General features: G+C 33.1%; 1 protein-coding gene and 1 long non-coding RNA gene across 6 annotated transcripts; one reads left to right on the top strand and one right to left on the bottom strand.

Annotated features, from left to right (window-relative positions):
- Positions 2313 to 11540, top strand: LOC109362701 (potassium transporter 11-like). 5 transcript variants are annotated; one of them, XM_019608685.1, is made up of 10 exons: positions 2313 to 2473; positions 2807 to 2885; positions 3050 to 3198; positions 4808 to 5033; positions 5588 to 5833; positions 7713 to 7763; positions 7891 to 8151; positions 8262 to 8429; positions 9261 to 9515; positions 10422 to 11540. In XM_019608685.1, exons 3-10 carry the CDS (start codon positions 3076 to 3078, stop codon positions 11456 to 11458), a joined length of 2367 nt encoding a protein of 788 aa, XP_019464230.1. In that variant the 5' UTR covers positions 2313 to 2473; positions 2807 to 2885; positions 3050 to 3075; the 3' UTR covers positions 11459 to 11540. The 5 variants fall into 5 exon arrangements, with proteins under 5 accessions (XP_019464230.1, XP_019464225.1, XP_019464228.1 ...); XM_019608680.1 differs by having other exon boundaries at positions 2999 to 3198; XM_019608683.1 differs by having other exon boundaries at positions 2952 to 3198.
- LOC109362702 lies at positions 5846 to 7318 on the bottom strand. Its single transcript, XR_002109436.1, has 2 exons — positions 6939 to 7318; positions 5846 to 6892 (listed from the first exon to the last, which is right to left on the bottom strand). It is a non-coding gene; the product is annotated as an uncharacterized LOC109362702 (long non-coding RNA).

Here is a 14441-nt window from a genome sequence, read left to right as displayed (position 1 = left end):
CCACCCCCCCCCCAAAGGTAGTTCTAATTTTCAAAGACTTTGGGGGAGTGAGATTGCTGAGATTGCAAGTTGATTGCTTTGGGATACTAAGATTGAAAGATGTGCCTTTCCCCTTAACTTATAAGCTTAAGTGACAATTCAACTTAATAACATTAATCAAAATTATAATTCCATTGCCCAAGGATTTGTACTCAAGATTGAACCAACCATTTCTTGTGGGTATGGACATTATGTCACCACAAATTAGTGCAGCAAAGATAAATGCACATGAAGGTGTGAAATAGGCAAGGAATGACTCTGCATTATTACCTGGTAGAAGAAAAGACTCAGCCTTAATTAGTTGCTGAAACAAGATTAGATTTTCGGTATTTCAAAAGTCTTGCAGTCTATTCTGATATATCCTCCTGAAAAAGATTAACCAAAATCGGCATTTTTAGGCTCATCCACATACAGTTTAGCACCACCCCCTTTCCAAATCCACCACAACCTGTTCTGCTAGTTTGTGTCTTGTGGATCCCATTTAGTAGAGTCTACGATAAATGTACACAACTTTATTCTGCAAAATAAAGAGACTGTTTTAAATCATTACCTCATGGTCACTAAACAACAACCTTACCGCACAAAACTCACCCTCTATTTAGGCATATATATATATATATATATATATAGAGACAGATACCAAGCACATATCACCACTATAGCTCTGAATATTGAGTAGGAAACATAAACAATGCAGCAGAAAACATTGAATAATATATAGCCTAAAGTGCATGCTTTTGGAAATTGAAGTTGCTGACAAAACAAATGAAAATATGATATTTAATGGATCACCACACGGGTCGTAGTTACCTGGTTCTACTTGGTTTGTCAACTTCTTTATAAGAAAACCGATACATGGTACCGAACTTGGTCATAAATAATGGAAATCAAATATTATTACATGAGGAAAGAAATTTTTTTACACCCTTAAAGATAAGTGATCTATGTTGACTCTGAGGCTTAGTCATTGAGAAGGATTTGGAGAGTTCAGTTTTATTTTTGTGTGGGGCTTATTACCTTCTGGACTGGTGAGTGGTATTTATTGTCTACTCTGCTCCATATTTAAATATGATAATTTTCAATCGAATGATGTTTGGTTTTGAATAGTAAAATTAAGCATATGGATGTAACAAATTTAGATAGAAAAATTGTCATAACTACCATCACGTTATTGTATATATAGATAATATAGATTTTTACCTAAAAATATAGAAGTATAGATAATAAGAAGTTAATAGCTCTTATTTTTAAATTGAAATTTCATTGAAAATATAGCATCATAGATATCCTCCATATCTTCTAATAAAAGCTAAATATCTACTCGACATTGACTAATCCTACATTTGTAAAATAATTATAAATGAGTCTTTCATATTAGCATAAGAACCTACATTGGTAAAACAATTATAAACGATTCTTTCATATTAGGATAAGAAAAAGGAATGACAAGGTGTGTATGTGAGTATTCTTCCTAATTCAGGTTTGACATGAAAAACTTACTATGTTTGAGGTTGAGTTTGGTAGTAGTGATATTCACCTTAGACCTTAACTCAACCCTGCCCCAAAATACATAGTCCTTAATTTTCATAACCTCTAAAGACTTATCAATTTTAATGATAAAAAATAAATTTGATAATGATATTTTACTTAGACAGTGAAAATGATTGTAATTTATTATCACCTGAAAAAAGTTTAAATACCGGGTTGGGAAATTAGAAACTCCACATGGGCAAGGACAAGAAAGCAACAACACTAGCTGAAAAACTATAATAAAAAAGCTAGAAACATAACTCAACTTATTGGAATGTAATCATTTTTAATTTACAAAAGCAATTGTTGTGGTCTAGTGGACAAGTGGTAAGTAACAAGGACAAGAAACTAAATTGTCCTTTTGAAAATACACTGGAACACTATACTTGCAAGACTTATTTCGATTCTAATTTGAATAATAGTAATTCTGATATTAATCTTGCAGATATATGTAAAATTCATATCTTATTCTCTACAAATATAATCTCGTTATTAAACATAAATAATTATTTATTGGCATTTATTATACAGTGAATATTGATCTGAATTATTTCCATTTATTTATCTTAAATGAGGAAGATTATAATAGGTATATTTGCAATACAAATCCAACAACAAACTAATCTAGTAGTATAAAATTCAGTTTGATCCTGATATCCTTGTGAGTATTAAAAAATGAAATAAATCTCATGGTGGGACCCACTTCCTCCCTATATCTCTTTCTTCATCAACTTCTGTCTATATTTCTCTCTCTACTTTCTACATATTGTAGCTCTCTGCTAAACTTTTCTGTCTAGATTGTACACTTTGTCTTGTAGCTTGGAAGAGCCAAGAGAGTGCTCTGTATAACCGCACCACCAACAACACAACAAGAGCCAACACAAACAAGCTTAGCACAAAACATGTGTGTTTTTTCTTCTGTTACTCTCTTTTGTTTTTCTTATCCCAAATCTTAAATGGCTTCTTCTATCTTTTCACTTGCATGCTTTGACATGTCAAAACTCAAATGGGTTTTTGTTTTTCAAATAAAAAACACTTCTTTCTCAGTGTAAGACTTGGTTCAAGTACCTGCTACAACAAACGAGCCTTTTTAATCTTTTTTTATCATATAAATGAGCTCTGGTTACTTGAACCAAATTTGCATTTCTGGGTTTTATATTTGGGATTTTTATGTTGGTACTTCGCATTTCAAATTAATTTTCAATCTTGATTAAAAAAATTATACTTGTAAATGCAGGCTTGGCACAGCTTGAAACTTTTACTCTATTTATGCTGAATTTTTTGAATAATCTTAGGCTGGATCAGCGGTATAAGAGGTATAATTTTTTTTTATGTTTAAAACTGAACTGAGCAATTTTAACTTTTTAATTTTATTTTTGAAGATGGTTTGGACCACTCAGTGAAATCTTCAATTTTCCTTATCTTTTAGCTTGGATCCGTGGTTTTGAAAACGGATTTAAGAGTGCAAAGTTGTTATTAGTTGGAAGTTGTTGAAGTGAGTTCAAAATGGCTTCAAGAGTAGATAGTGATGATGGTGATAACAAAGGTAGCATGTGGGATTTGGATCAGAAGCTTGATCAACCTATGGATGAAGAAGCAGGGAGGCTTAGGAATATGTATAGAGAAAAGGTATGATACAATTTTGCATTTTACTTCAACCCTTTTTATAAATTATATATATTATATTGATTATACTGATAAGAAGATGTAATTCATTTATATTTATACCAATTTGATTTTTTGTTTTTGAAGTGAATTTGTTTTCTAAATTCTAATTCTTTAATTAGCTTCTAAGTTTATACACAAATTATTACTTGCTGTGATGATTTGTCAATCCAAAATTTAAAAAGTTGTTAATGTAGCCATCTTCAGAAGTCACTGTTCAATTGGAATTTTCATTAGTTGATTATGCTGTGGCACATTTCCCAATTCCCATTCCCTTCTCAACTCTTCTCCTTGTAATGCCTCCCATTGACCAAAAAGATGTTTGGGATTTGAGTATGGACTTTAGAATCTAGAAGTTTGAAATAACCCGTTTTAGTTTTGATTTTACCATTTAATACATGATCCTGCATTTAATACATAATCCTAAGTTATTAACATTGACAAATGAAGATCAGTTGTCCTAGGTTGGTGTCCCTGACCCTGTCCTGCCCAATACCTTTGCAATGATTACTGTTTTACTGGCTTAGGCTTGTTAAATGTGAGTTGAAATTTTAAATGACTTGGCACTCTGTTACTGGGCGGGAGAGGGTTAGGGACACCAACTTGGACAACTCATGTTCATTCTCTTTTTGAAGGGTACACATCTGCTGTCCCACAAGTTGTGCCACTGTATGCGCCATCAATTATTAATTTTTTAACTTAAATAATATTTTCAACCAATGACAGGCTAGTGGTACATGCAGTGACACAACTTGTGGGATGACAAATGTGCTCATCTTTTTGAATAGTGAGTAACGGACTATTTGTCAATGTTAAATGAAGATCAGCTATCCAAGTTGGTGACCCCCAACCAATAACATAGTGCCACACAAGAACCTTTTCAATGGGTACTGTTTTATTGGCTTAGGCTTGTTAAATGTGAGCTGAAATGTTAAATGACTTGGCACTATGTTATTGGGCGGGACAAGGTTAGGGACACCAACTTGGGATAGTTGATCTTTATTCTCAGAAAGATGCTTGGAATTTGAGCTTGGACTTTAGAATCTACATTTTGAAATAGCCCTTCTTATTTTTAATTTTAGGTTTTAGCATTTAATACACGTCATAAGGACAAAGATTGCATCTGCATCTGAACACAATTTGAGCACACAAAGAGTGTTTGTTATGGCTTTCCTTAGAATCAAGAAAAATGGTAACGAGGCTTTAAATTACAGTTGTAATCACAATGGCGTCTGCGTTACAGCTGATACGGCAGCATGCAGCCTGCTTGATGAGGTTGCATTCTTGGTTGCAGCCAAATCATGTGAAGATCATATTCCCTACAATGCATTCTGAAGCACGGATTTGAAACAATTACTACTAGTTTCATCTCAATTCCAGATAGTTCAAAAGCAATTTGACTACATATGTAAATGCCAATTTGACTAATTAATCCAAGTTTGATGTGCTTGTGAAGTTGTTTAAAAGTAACTTTCAGTCTGGATCTCTTCATTCCCGAATACAAATAGTTATATTGTCTGCTAAATTGCATTTGGTATATATTTCTGTGTTGATAAACTTTTGATTTGCTTAGAAATTTTCTGCACTGGTGCTTCTGCGGCTTGCATATCAGAGTCTTGGCGTGGTTTATGGAGATTTGGGCACTTCACCCTTGTATGTTTTCTACAATACATTTCCCCATGGAGTGAAAGATCCGGAGGACGTAATTGGAGCTCTTTCTTTGATCATCTACTCTCTTACTTTGGTGCCACTCCTCAAATATGTTTTTGTTGTATTAAGAGCAAACGACAATGGCCAAGGTATACTGCTTTGTTAACTTTTGGTGTTTAAGATTTTACGAACGAAATACTTAGTTCTGCATTATAACTTTACACATTGACAATCAACTCCATTTCTCCGTCTTCAGTGATATTTTTTGTCAATAAGATTCTCATATTGTTAATTCTGCGCAGTAAACAACTGTACATTTGCATAATTGCATCTTATAAGCAGTAAATAAAAAATAAGAAAAAATGTATCTTATATGATAATGTGTAACAGTTAAAATCGGAAAAGGGATGGATACCATAGTATCAGAAAATTTCATCCTTCCTTTATGCCTTCCTCACTTATCTGCAGAACTTTTTCATTTATAGTTACAGTTTCTTCTAGGCATATCAAATAAATACATAGTTAAGTATAGAATAAATGTTGTCTGAGTTTTCATGAACAAATTTCTTTTCAATCAATAAACTGACTGGGCTCCTTTCATTCCTGCAAGCAAAACACAATAGTTTTTCATCTAATTCCTATTAGATAGATATGCACACTGAGATTCAATGAAGTTTTTACAAAACTAACATTTGTGGAGCAGGTGGAACATTTGCGCTTTATTCCTTGCTTTGTCGACATGCAGAGATAAAAACCATTCCCAACCAGCATCGGACAGATGAAGAGTTAACTACATATAGTCGATCTACCTTCCATGAAAAAACATTTTCTGCAAAAACCAAAAGATGGTTAGAAGAGAATTCTACTAGGAAGAGGGCCATTCTTATCCTTGTCCTTGTTGGCACCTGCATGGTGATTGGAGATGGGATTCTTACCCCTGCTATATCAGGTATTCCATCCCTCTGAATCCGATCTTCTTGTTCCTGTTTGTTTTTCTTATATTTCTGTAAAAAACAACTAGCTTACAGTTTACCAATGTAAGTTATCTATCAAGTACATATCCTTCAGTATGTTATATCCGTGAATTTGTGCAGATTTAACTAATTGTAAAAGGAATTAATAAAAGTATTTTATGAGATAGAAAAAGGGCAAATTGGTGTGCATATAACTTATTGGTAGGGTTTTGGATGACCATATATATTATTTGGTACTAATAAATTCAGAAACAAAGATGTGTATTTAAAATTGAAGCTCAAGAGTGGCAAGGAAAACATAATCTTAGTACGTATAAATCTCCGCTTAATTAATACCTGATTTATGACTTATATTCTAAGAAATATGTTTTTCCCCTCTAGATGTATTGCTGATTGTTATGTTTCTAGTCCAGTTTCCGAATAAGTTTCAGCTATTCTGATATTTCTCTCCATATATTAGTGATATGCTCAAAATATTTTGTGGCTTTGTGCCATTCATCATGGAGGAGAGAAAATATGTCATATGTTACCAGATTTGCACACCATGTGTACTTTAGAAAGTTCCCGAGAAGACTTCAAATGAGTCTTTCATATGGATACAAATATGCAAGGCTGTGGTATTTTCTCTTAGAATACTATGCTGAAACAGGCAATGTTAATATTTCTATGCTATTATGACTTTATGAGCATGTTGTCATTATCTTAAGGTTGATGAAATGAGTTAGAAATTAAAAGAAAAGGGAAAGTAAACGCACGGAGGAGCTTTGAAAATCTAGTGGTTGTACTTCTTGATATGTGTATGTCAGGTTCAACTTAAGGTTAGTTCCTGTCATTGGTGCCGCACTTGGACCGTAAGGATTTAATGACAACAAAGTTAAGGAAGGCTTGTTATTTTTTTGAACCTGACAAGAAGATAGAAAACATCTATTAGTTTTACTTGGTTGTGAAGTTTCCTATAGTGATGCCCATAGTTAAGGATCAAATGATAATAGTGTGACTTTCTTAGCTCTTATTTTGTATGTATGATGTGGCGGCTTTGCCTTGAGAAGGATATCTATAATAGTGTGACACCATGGGGACCAGAAGAAATTTGCTTTGCTTTTTTAAGTGAACACAAAATTTCGGGTCAGTGGTAATTGCCCAATAACAGGGTTAACATAGGCCCTAGGCTTAACAAGCGATTACATGATACATATAGATAGCTCACCAACAACAAATCCTGGTAGGATTGGAAACTTGGTCATCCTACATTGTTGGCATCTTTTATGCATAGCTTGTTTTGACTTGGTGGAACTAATTTGGCTCACATCCTTAACATCTGTTGATTTTTGGGTAGTGTGAGATTTCTATAGCTTAGTTATGTTACTTTTCTTTTGTCTAGGAGGTGCACATGCATGACTTATGTATTAGAGTGTAGTACAAAGTGTAATAAGAAGTCAGAAAGTTAGTTAGTTTGTGTAAGAGTTAGTTAGAGGTCACATAACTTTCATTAATGAGATTTCAGAGAATTGATTTCTCTGTTTCATATTCACTCTGTTTGTCTCTCACTCCCTTATTTCTTCTCTTCCTCTTCTTTCTTATTTCTTACATTATGCACCTATTGTTCTTGATTAAAGCATGAGTATAAAGCACAAGTTCAAGACAATATGTTTGAAAAACTTGATAATGGGGGTGACTCATGGAATTTAATTATTTCCTGAGTTCTTTTTTTCTTCATTTATGTGTTATGTATGTTATAGTGCAAAGTGTCCTGATCAATTTTTTTCACTGCAATTAGTTATTCTTTTACTCAGTATCATCTTTTATACGCCTCCAGTTATTTCTAGAGATTTATAACCATATCTTTTATTGCAGTTTTATCAGCTGCTGGTGGCATCAAAGTAATTCAGCCTCATATAAGTAATGGTATGGTCCAACACCTATAACAAGACATTTTTCTTCTATTTTCATTGCTATGCATATATATATGTATTGTTATCAAGTAAATTTATGTTCATAGGTTTTGAAAAGCTTCTTTATGTCTGTCCTTCAGGTGTAGTTGAGCTGCTTGCTGTTGTAACATTAGTTGGGTTTTTCAGCATGCAACGCTATGGAACAGATAGAGTTAGTTGGCTCTTTGCTCCAATCGTCCTCCTTTGGTTTCTCCTAATTGGCGGTATAGGTATATTTAACATCTGCCACTATGGAAGCGATGTTCTAAAAGCTTTTTCACCTGTGTATATATATCGTTATTTTAGAAGAGGAGGAAAAGCAGGGTGGACATCCCTCGGTGGTATCATGCTCTGCATAACTGGTAAATTCAGATTTTGTTGCTATTGAATTCTTTCTTGTATTTCAGAAGCGTTTGCAAATGAAGTGAATAGTTGTTATTTTTGACTCGACGACTCGTAATTTTTTTTTCAGGGACGGAGGCTCTTTTTGCTGACCTGGCACATTTTCCAGTCTCAGCTGTACAGCTTGCATTTACTCTAGTTGTGTTTCCTTGCCTTCTTTTAGCCTATTCTGGACAGGCTGCTTATCTTATGAATAACTTGAATCACTCACATGATGTCTTTTATCGTTCTATTCCAGGTTAGTTATAATTTTCACTTTATCAAAAATTTCCTTTGTGATGCACTAGTAGTATTTGGAATATTTTCGTCCTGATACTCAACAAGTATGTTCCCACATTCATATCACGAAACATAATGGGTGTTTTCCACTTTCCCCCCTCTTCGGTTTTATGACAACTAATCTATGATCATTTTCTATCTAAACATCACAATGCAATTATTTCTTGTTCTTTTCCCAGCTGTTGGCACCATGGGATATAATTTAAATGGATAGCTTGGTAAATAATCAATGCAATTATAGTAAATTCTTTAATTTTCACTCTCATACTTGGTGCTTTTTTCCTTGTCTGGATCAATTTACATTTCACTATGGCATGTAGCTAGGGAGTAGGGATAGACCTACTTTAAAGCATTGTGAAGGAAACTACCCCCAAAAGTATTCTGGTTTTTTTTGAAGATTATGTATATTATTTGTATTAATTATCCCCACCCCAATGTTTCAAAGTATACAAATTTGTAAAGAAAACTTATGATATATATTCATACTTCAGTAATATATTATATCTATAATCTTATTGATATATGTATGTGAATTCCCCCCAACAACTTAAACTTTGTAGGTCGGTCACTGCATGTGCCTGTCTTAAACTGCATAGTATCTAGTTCCTGGTACGAAAGCTTGCATCCAGTTTATTTGAATACTATCATTTGCATTAATTTGCCTTACTGCATAATTTTATACAATATCGTTAGAGATTAACCTATTCCAATAACTGTATTTCTTTGTTAAGAATTCTTTCTTCATGTAGTAATTGTTTATCTGTCAGATGTTGATTTTGCTTTTCTGCAGAGAGAATATTCTGGCCAGTATTTGTTGTCGCAACATTAGCAGCTATAGTTGCAAGCCAGGCTACAATAACTGCAACCTTTTCGATTATTAAGCAAGCCCTTGCCCATGGATGTTTCCCAAGAGTTAATGTTGTATATACTTCAAAGAAATTCATTGGCCAGATATATGTTCCAGATATTAATTGGATCCTTATGATTCTTTGCATTGCCGTTACTGCTGGGTTCGAAAATCAAAACCAGATTGGAAATGCATATGGTAAGTTTTTCCTTTCCCTTATTGAATCCTATGATGAATACCGTTCCTGCTACTAACATTCACTGTATGTAAATCTTTAATGTCAGGCTGAAAACATAACTATTTCGTGATGATCTGTATCACGCTAAGTTTAAAAAAAAATCATGTGTAGTGTTTGAGGAAAGCACTAAAAGATCTTAGCTAAGTAAAACCAGTATTCACAACTTCTATGCTAATGTACATCCCATTTACCATCTTGATATTGTATACACCAGTGTGTCTATTAATGCACAAATGCTTACAGACCTTTTATGCTACATTGCATCCAGTTCAAACATCTTGACCTATATGTCTATTCATTTCCGAATGTTAAGGTTAATAGAATAGAATATGTTAGAAACAATCGAGTGCGGGAGAGGGAATTGTAAAATGTTTTATTCTAACAAACTCTATTAGACTCATTGCATAATGTATATACAAGTATTAGTGTGTTACAAGTGCAGTAGAATCTTTGTTAGGGTAATTCTCACTTTTCTGGATGATTTCCCCTCTGCCTTGGGTCAAAATGAGCAGAGTAACAAGCTCGTCTACTAGTGTAAAAAACCCTATGTTTTGAAAACTTTGGCTGCCCAAACTTCCAACAAGCTCGAAGCCACTGAGAAATGTGAAACTAAGTGGTTAGAAATCTTTGAACTTCCATTACAAAAGGCATGCGTCTGGATTTGAAGCTATAATTCAATGTTAAAGAGAAAGTGTTTTATGCAGAACTGCATTTGCATTTCGTCTGTCATAGCAAATTAGCATCATGCAGTTTAGGGAACTTCATAATGTTGTGGACATGTTTGATGCTGCACCTTTAATTTACAATGACATTGTAGCTTTTCTCTTAGTATGCCCTCAATTGTATAATTATCTTTGTCATGACAGGTACTGCAGTTGTTATAGTATTCTTGGTTACAACATTCCTTATGATTTTAATCATGATATTAGTGTGGCGCTGCCATTGGATTCTTGTCCTCCTCTTCACTGGCTTATCATTGATTGTAGAATGCACATACTTCTCCTCTGTGCTCTTCAAAATTGATCAAGGTGGGTGGGTTCCACTTGTAATTGCTGGAGCATTTCTTATTATTATGTATGTTTGGCATTATGGTACACTCAAACGCTACGAGTTTGAAATGCATAGTAAAGTCTCGATGGCATGGATTCTTGGCCTTGGCCCAAGTTTAGGACTTGTTCGTGTCCCCGGAGTTGGACTAGTCTACACGGAGCTCGCAAGTGGAGTACCCCACATCTTTTCTCATTTCGTCACCAACCTACCAGCCATACATTCTGTTGTCATTTTCATATGCGTGAAATACCTTCCTGTCTACACAGTGCCAGAAGAAGAGCGGTTCCTTGTCAAGAGGATTGGACCTAAGAATTTCCACATGTTTCGATGTGTGGCACGATACGGCTACAAAGACCTACACAAGAAAGATGACGATTTTGAGAAAAGGCTTTTTGATAGCCTTTTCACGTTTGTTCGGCTTGAGTCTATGATGGAAGGATGTTCAGATTCAGATGAATACAGTTTATGCGGACAGCAAACACAGCAGTCAAGCTTGTTGAATAACAATGGAAACACAAGTTCACCAAACATGGACTCAACAATATCCTCAGTAGATTCAATAGTACCACTCAAATATCCACCACATGTGAATATTTCTATCAGGTCCAGTGCTCAAGTAAGCAACAACACTGAGGTTGATGAACTTGAGTTTTTGAATCAGAGCAGGGATGCCGGGATGGTTCACATACTAGGAAACACAATTGTGAGGGCAAGTAGGGATTCAAGGTTGTACAAGAAAATAGCAGTTGATTATATATATGCATTTCTTAGGAAGATATGCAGGGAAAATAGTGTTATCTTCAATGTTCCTCATGAGAGTCTCTTAAATGTTGGTCAGATTTTCTATGTATAGATCCTTATCCATTTATGATTGCCATTTTGTACACACAGTTGAGCATAGTATAACATGAATAATACCTTACTTATTTGGGCAATCAATGTTACAATTGAAAGGAATGAGGTTAGAAGAATCACCTTTTTTTACAATTATATGTTGAAATATTATTCCCCTAATGGGACAATAGGTTATTCAACTCATCTTTCTGCTAACATGGTTGTTTCACACTTTTCCATTTCATGCTGCCTAAGTACCTGACATAGGGGACATGAATAATTGAGGTAACTCTTAACCTACTGCCTGCAGTTTGGGCTTTGTTCACTTTCCTTACTTGTTGTCTCTCATGTTGGTTTAGGAAATACATCTCAAATCAAATGTATTTATAGGAGTATGTTTATAGAGAGAAGGTAGAGAGAATATATTGTTGTTCCATTAGTGTTACTTCACTTATTTATATTGTCGGTTGGAGTGGATTGTGCTCCAAGGGAATGTTTGCGGACGATGTGATCTTGTTCTTTTAGGAACTCACGAGAGTGACACTATTATAGATCTAGACTATGTGCTTGTGGGCAATGCGGACCTGTCCACTTCTCAAGTGACATGTTGCTTTCGACGTAATAGGTGCTAGTTTGGCCCTGTCCTGCTCATGTCGTTCTTTTCTTTAGCTAGTTTAACCTTGCGGACATAATCCATGGTCGTATAGACTAAATCTTATTTGCTCGGATATAATTGATTGTCGTGTAGGCAAGATTTTATCTGTTGGTTAATTGAACTTGACACTGAGAAGGATCACACTATAAAACTAATCTTTTTTTAAATATGGAGGTCACTCAAATAAATATTTTTAACCTTAAACAATTTCCATAAATAAAATGAACATATATGAGCATGCTTAAGGAACTAGTTTGATCAAAACTTTAACCAACCAATTCCAACATTATTACCAACCATTGTACATTAAATTTGTATATTAAAATTAATATTTCATTTTATGAATCATTGTCATTCTCTAAAGTTCTCTATTCGTCCGTTCACAATATGATTATAGCACTTTTATTCATACTTATATGATTATATCTAATAATTTAAGATTTTTTTATCAACTTTTTGAAAAGGTAAAGTATATAGTATAACATGTTTTAAACTTAAAATAAGAAAAAGGACAAACATATTATTAAATGAAATGGTTCATTTGTTTTTTAATCATAACAGATATTTTCTTTGTTGAAATTAATTAAAAGTGGTCAAAATAATCAGCTGATTAGTAGGTGTTTTAACGATTTTAAATATATAAATTTATATGCATAAATCACTAAATAAATAGTTGTTTAATTTCTTAAAAGAAGTGTCTTTTAAATTTTAAATGGGATATGATAGAAATGTTATGTAATACTACAGAATACACGAATTATCAATGTTCATCAACGAGAATTTTCTTAAAATATTTTCCTTTGACATTTCATGCTCATAATTAGTATACAACTGTTTGATTCCATATTTCTTTGTTGAAATTTCCTTTGACAAGTTTACCCTTGTTTAAAATTAGTTATTAGTTATTCTCCTTTCCAGGTACAATTAAATGAATTATTTTATACAGTATAATTTGTATTAAATAGAGTTTATCCCATCCACTTTTAGTCAATATATTCAGATTTATTATATGCTTACTATTTTCCTTCTATATTGTATGTACTAGTTGGTAGCATGTGGGATGCTTGAATTTGTAATTTTACTTATATCATTTAATAATAAATGTGCATTTAATAAGTTTACTAAATTTTAATAGGCTTATATATAATGTATTACTTAATTATGGTTTATTTTCAGGAAAAAAAGAAATATAGACTGATAATATAAAATACTAGTGTATATATATGTATTACTAGTGTATAACTCCCCAATCTTGTTTAATAATGTATATTTAGGGAGTGTTTTTTTGTGTACTTTGCATATGCGTTGATGTACCTCTTTGCACTCATAATTAATTAATATATACATTTGCTAATAAAGAAATGAAAATCCTGAATAAAGTTAGAAAAAGTACTGTTGCCCGTAGAAGAAGATAACGTGTCTGAATATATTTAACTAAAAATACTCATAAATTAATACTATAACTGAATCTATGACTTAAAAAGCTACAGTATCTAGATTGTACTAACTATATGATTGTACTAACTCTATGATTTTTATAAGAGAGGAAATAAAAAAAGGTTGAAGGGTGATGGTTGAGATAATGAAGGGAAGTGGGACCCATGTTAGAGTTTTGCATAAAACGAGGCAGTGCAGTCAAATAATTTGTCTGTGCATTGACCAGTGACTGATTAGTGGGATGCCAATATGCCATTGCCACTGTCCTTTTAATATTCTCTATACATTGGACTATATTAGAGTATGCCCTATTGCTTTTCTTATTGCATGTTATATTAGGGAGTACATCTGTTGTCCCACACTTTGTGCCACTCCATGTGTCATGCATTTGTGATTGGTCAGAAAAATACTTAATAATTAAATTTTAACTTAAATATATTTTTTCTGACCAATCACAATTCATGGCACATGGTGTGATACAAAATATGGGACAGCAGATGTGTACCCGTTATATTATGGGGGTACATCTTGTTCCAATGACTCTATATCAATAAAATTCCAATCACATTTCTATTAACAATATAATAAAAAATCTATTAGCAACATAATAAAAAAATTCTTTCATCACATGTCATTTCCTTATTACATTTTTCCCTTTTAAAAATGTTCTATATTATTACAATGTCTCTTCCCACATTATCCTTACTATCCTTACTTTTTATACATTTTATATGTAACACCGCGAATTTTAAGATTTTGAATTATAAGATTTTATTAATATTTTTATTAATTATATATTCGAAAATGAATTTCTGGGAATTTTCGGTAAAGAATTAGACAAAACTCTAGTTGAGTTTTAGTCTTGTAATTTTATTTCCTATTTTATGGTAAATTTTGGTAATTTTTGGAG

Source organism: Lupinus angustifolius, chromosome LG12 (genome assembly GCF_001865875.1).
Source record: "Lupinus angustifolius cultivar Tanjil chromosome LG12, LupAngTanjil_v1.0, whole genome shotgun sequence".
NCBI classification, from domain to species: domain Eukaryota; kingdom Viridiplantae; phylum Streptophyta; class Magnoliopsida; order Fabales; family Fabaceae; genus Lupinus; species Lupinus angustifolius.
Note: the sequence above shows the minus strand (reverse complement) of the source record. Positions and strands in the feature narration are given on the sequence as shown.

Bases quoted from the DNA above. Each gene is read 5' to 3' on its own strand.
- LOC109362701 (XM_019608685.1), top strand. From the start codon at position 3,076: ATGGCTTCAAGAGTAGATAGTGATGATGGTGATAACAAAGGTAGCATG. The intron at 5,834-7,712 runs GTATTCCATCCC...CTTTTATTGCAG, and splicing joins TCTTACCCCTGCTATATCAG to TTTTATCAGCTGCTGGTGGC. The intron at 8,430-9,260 runs GTTAGTTATAAT...GCTTTTCTGCAG, and splicing joins CTTTTATCGTTCTATTCCAG to AGAGAATATTCTGGCCAGTA.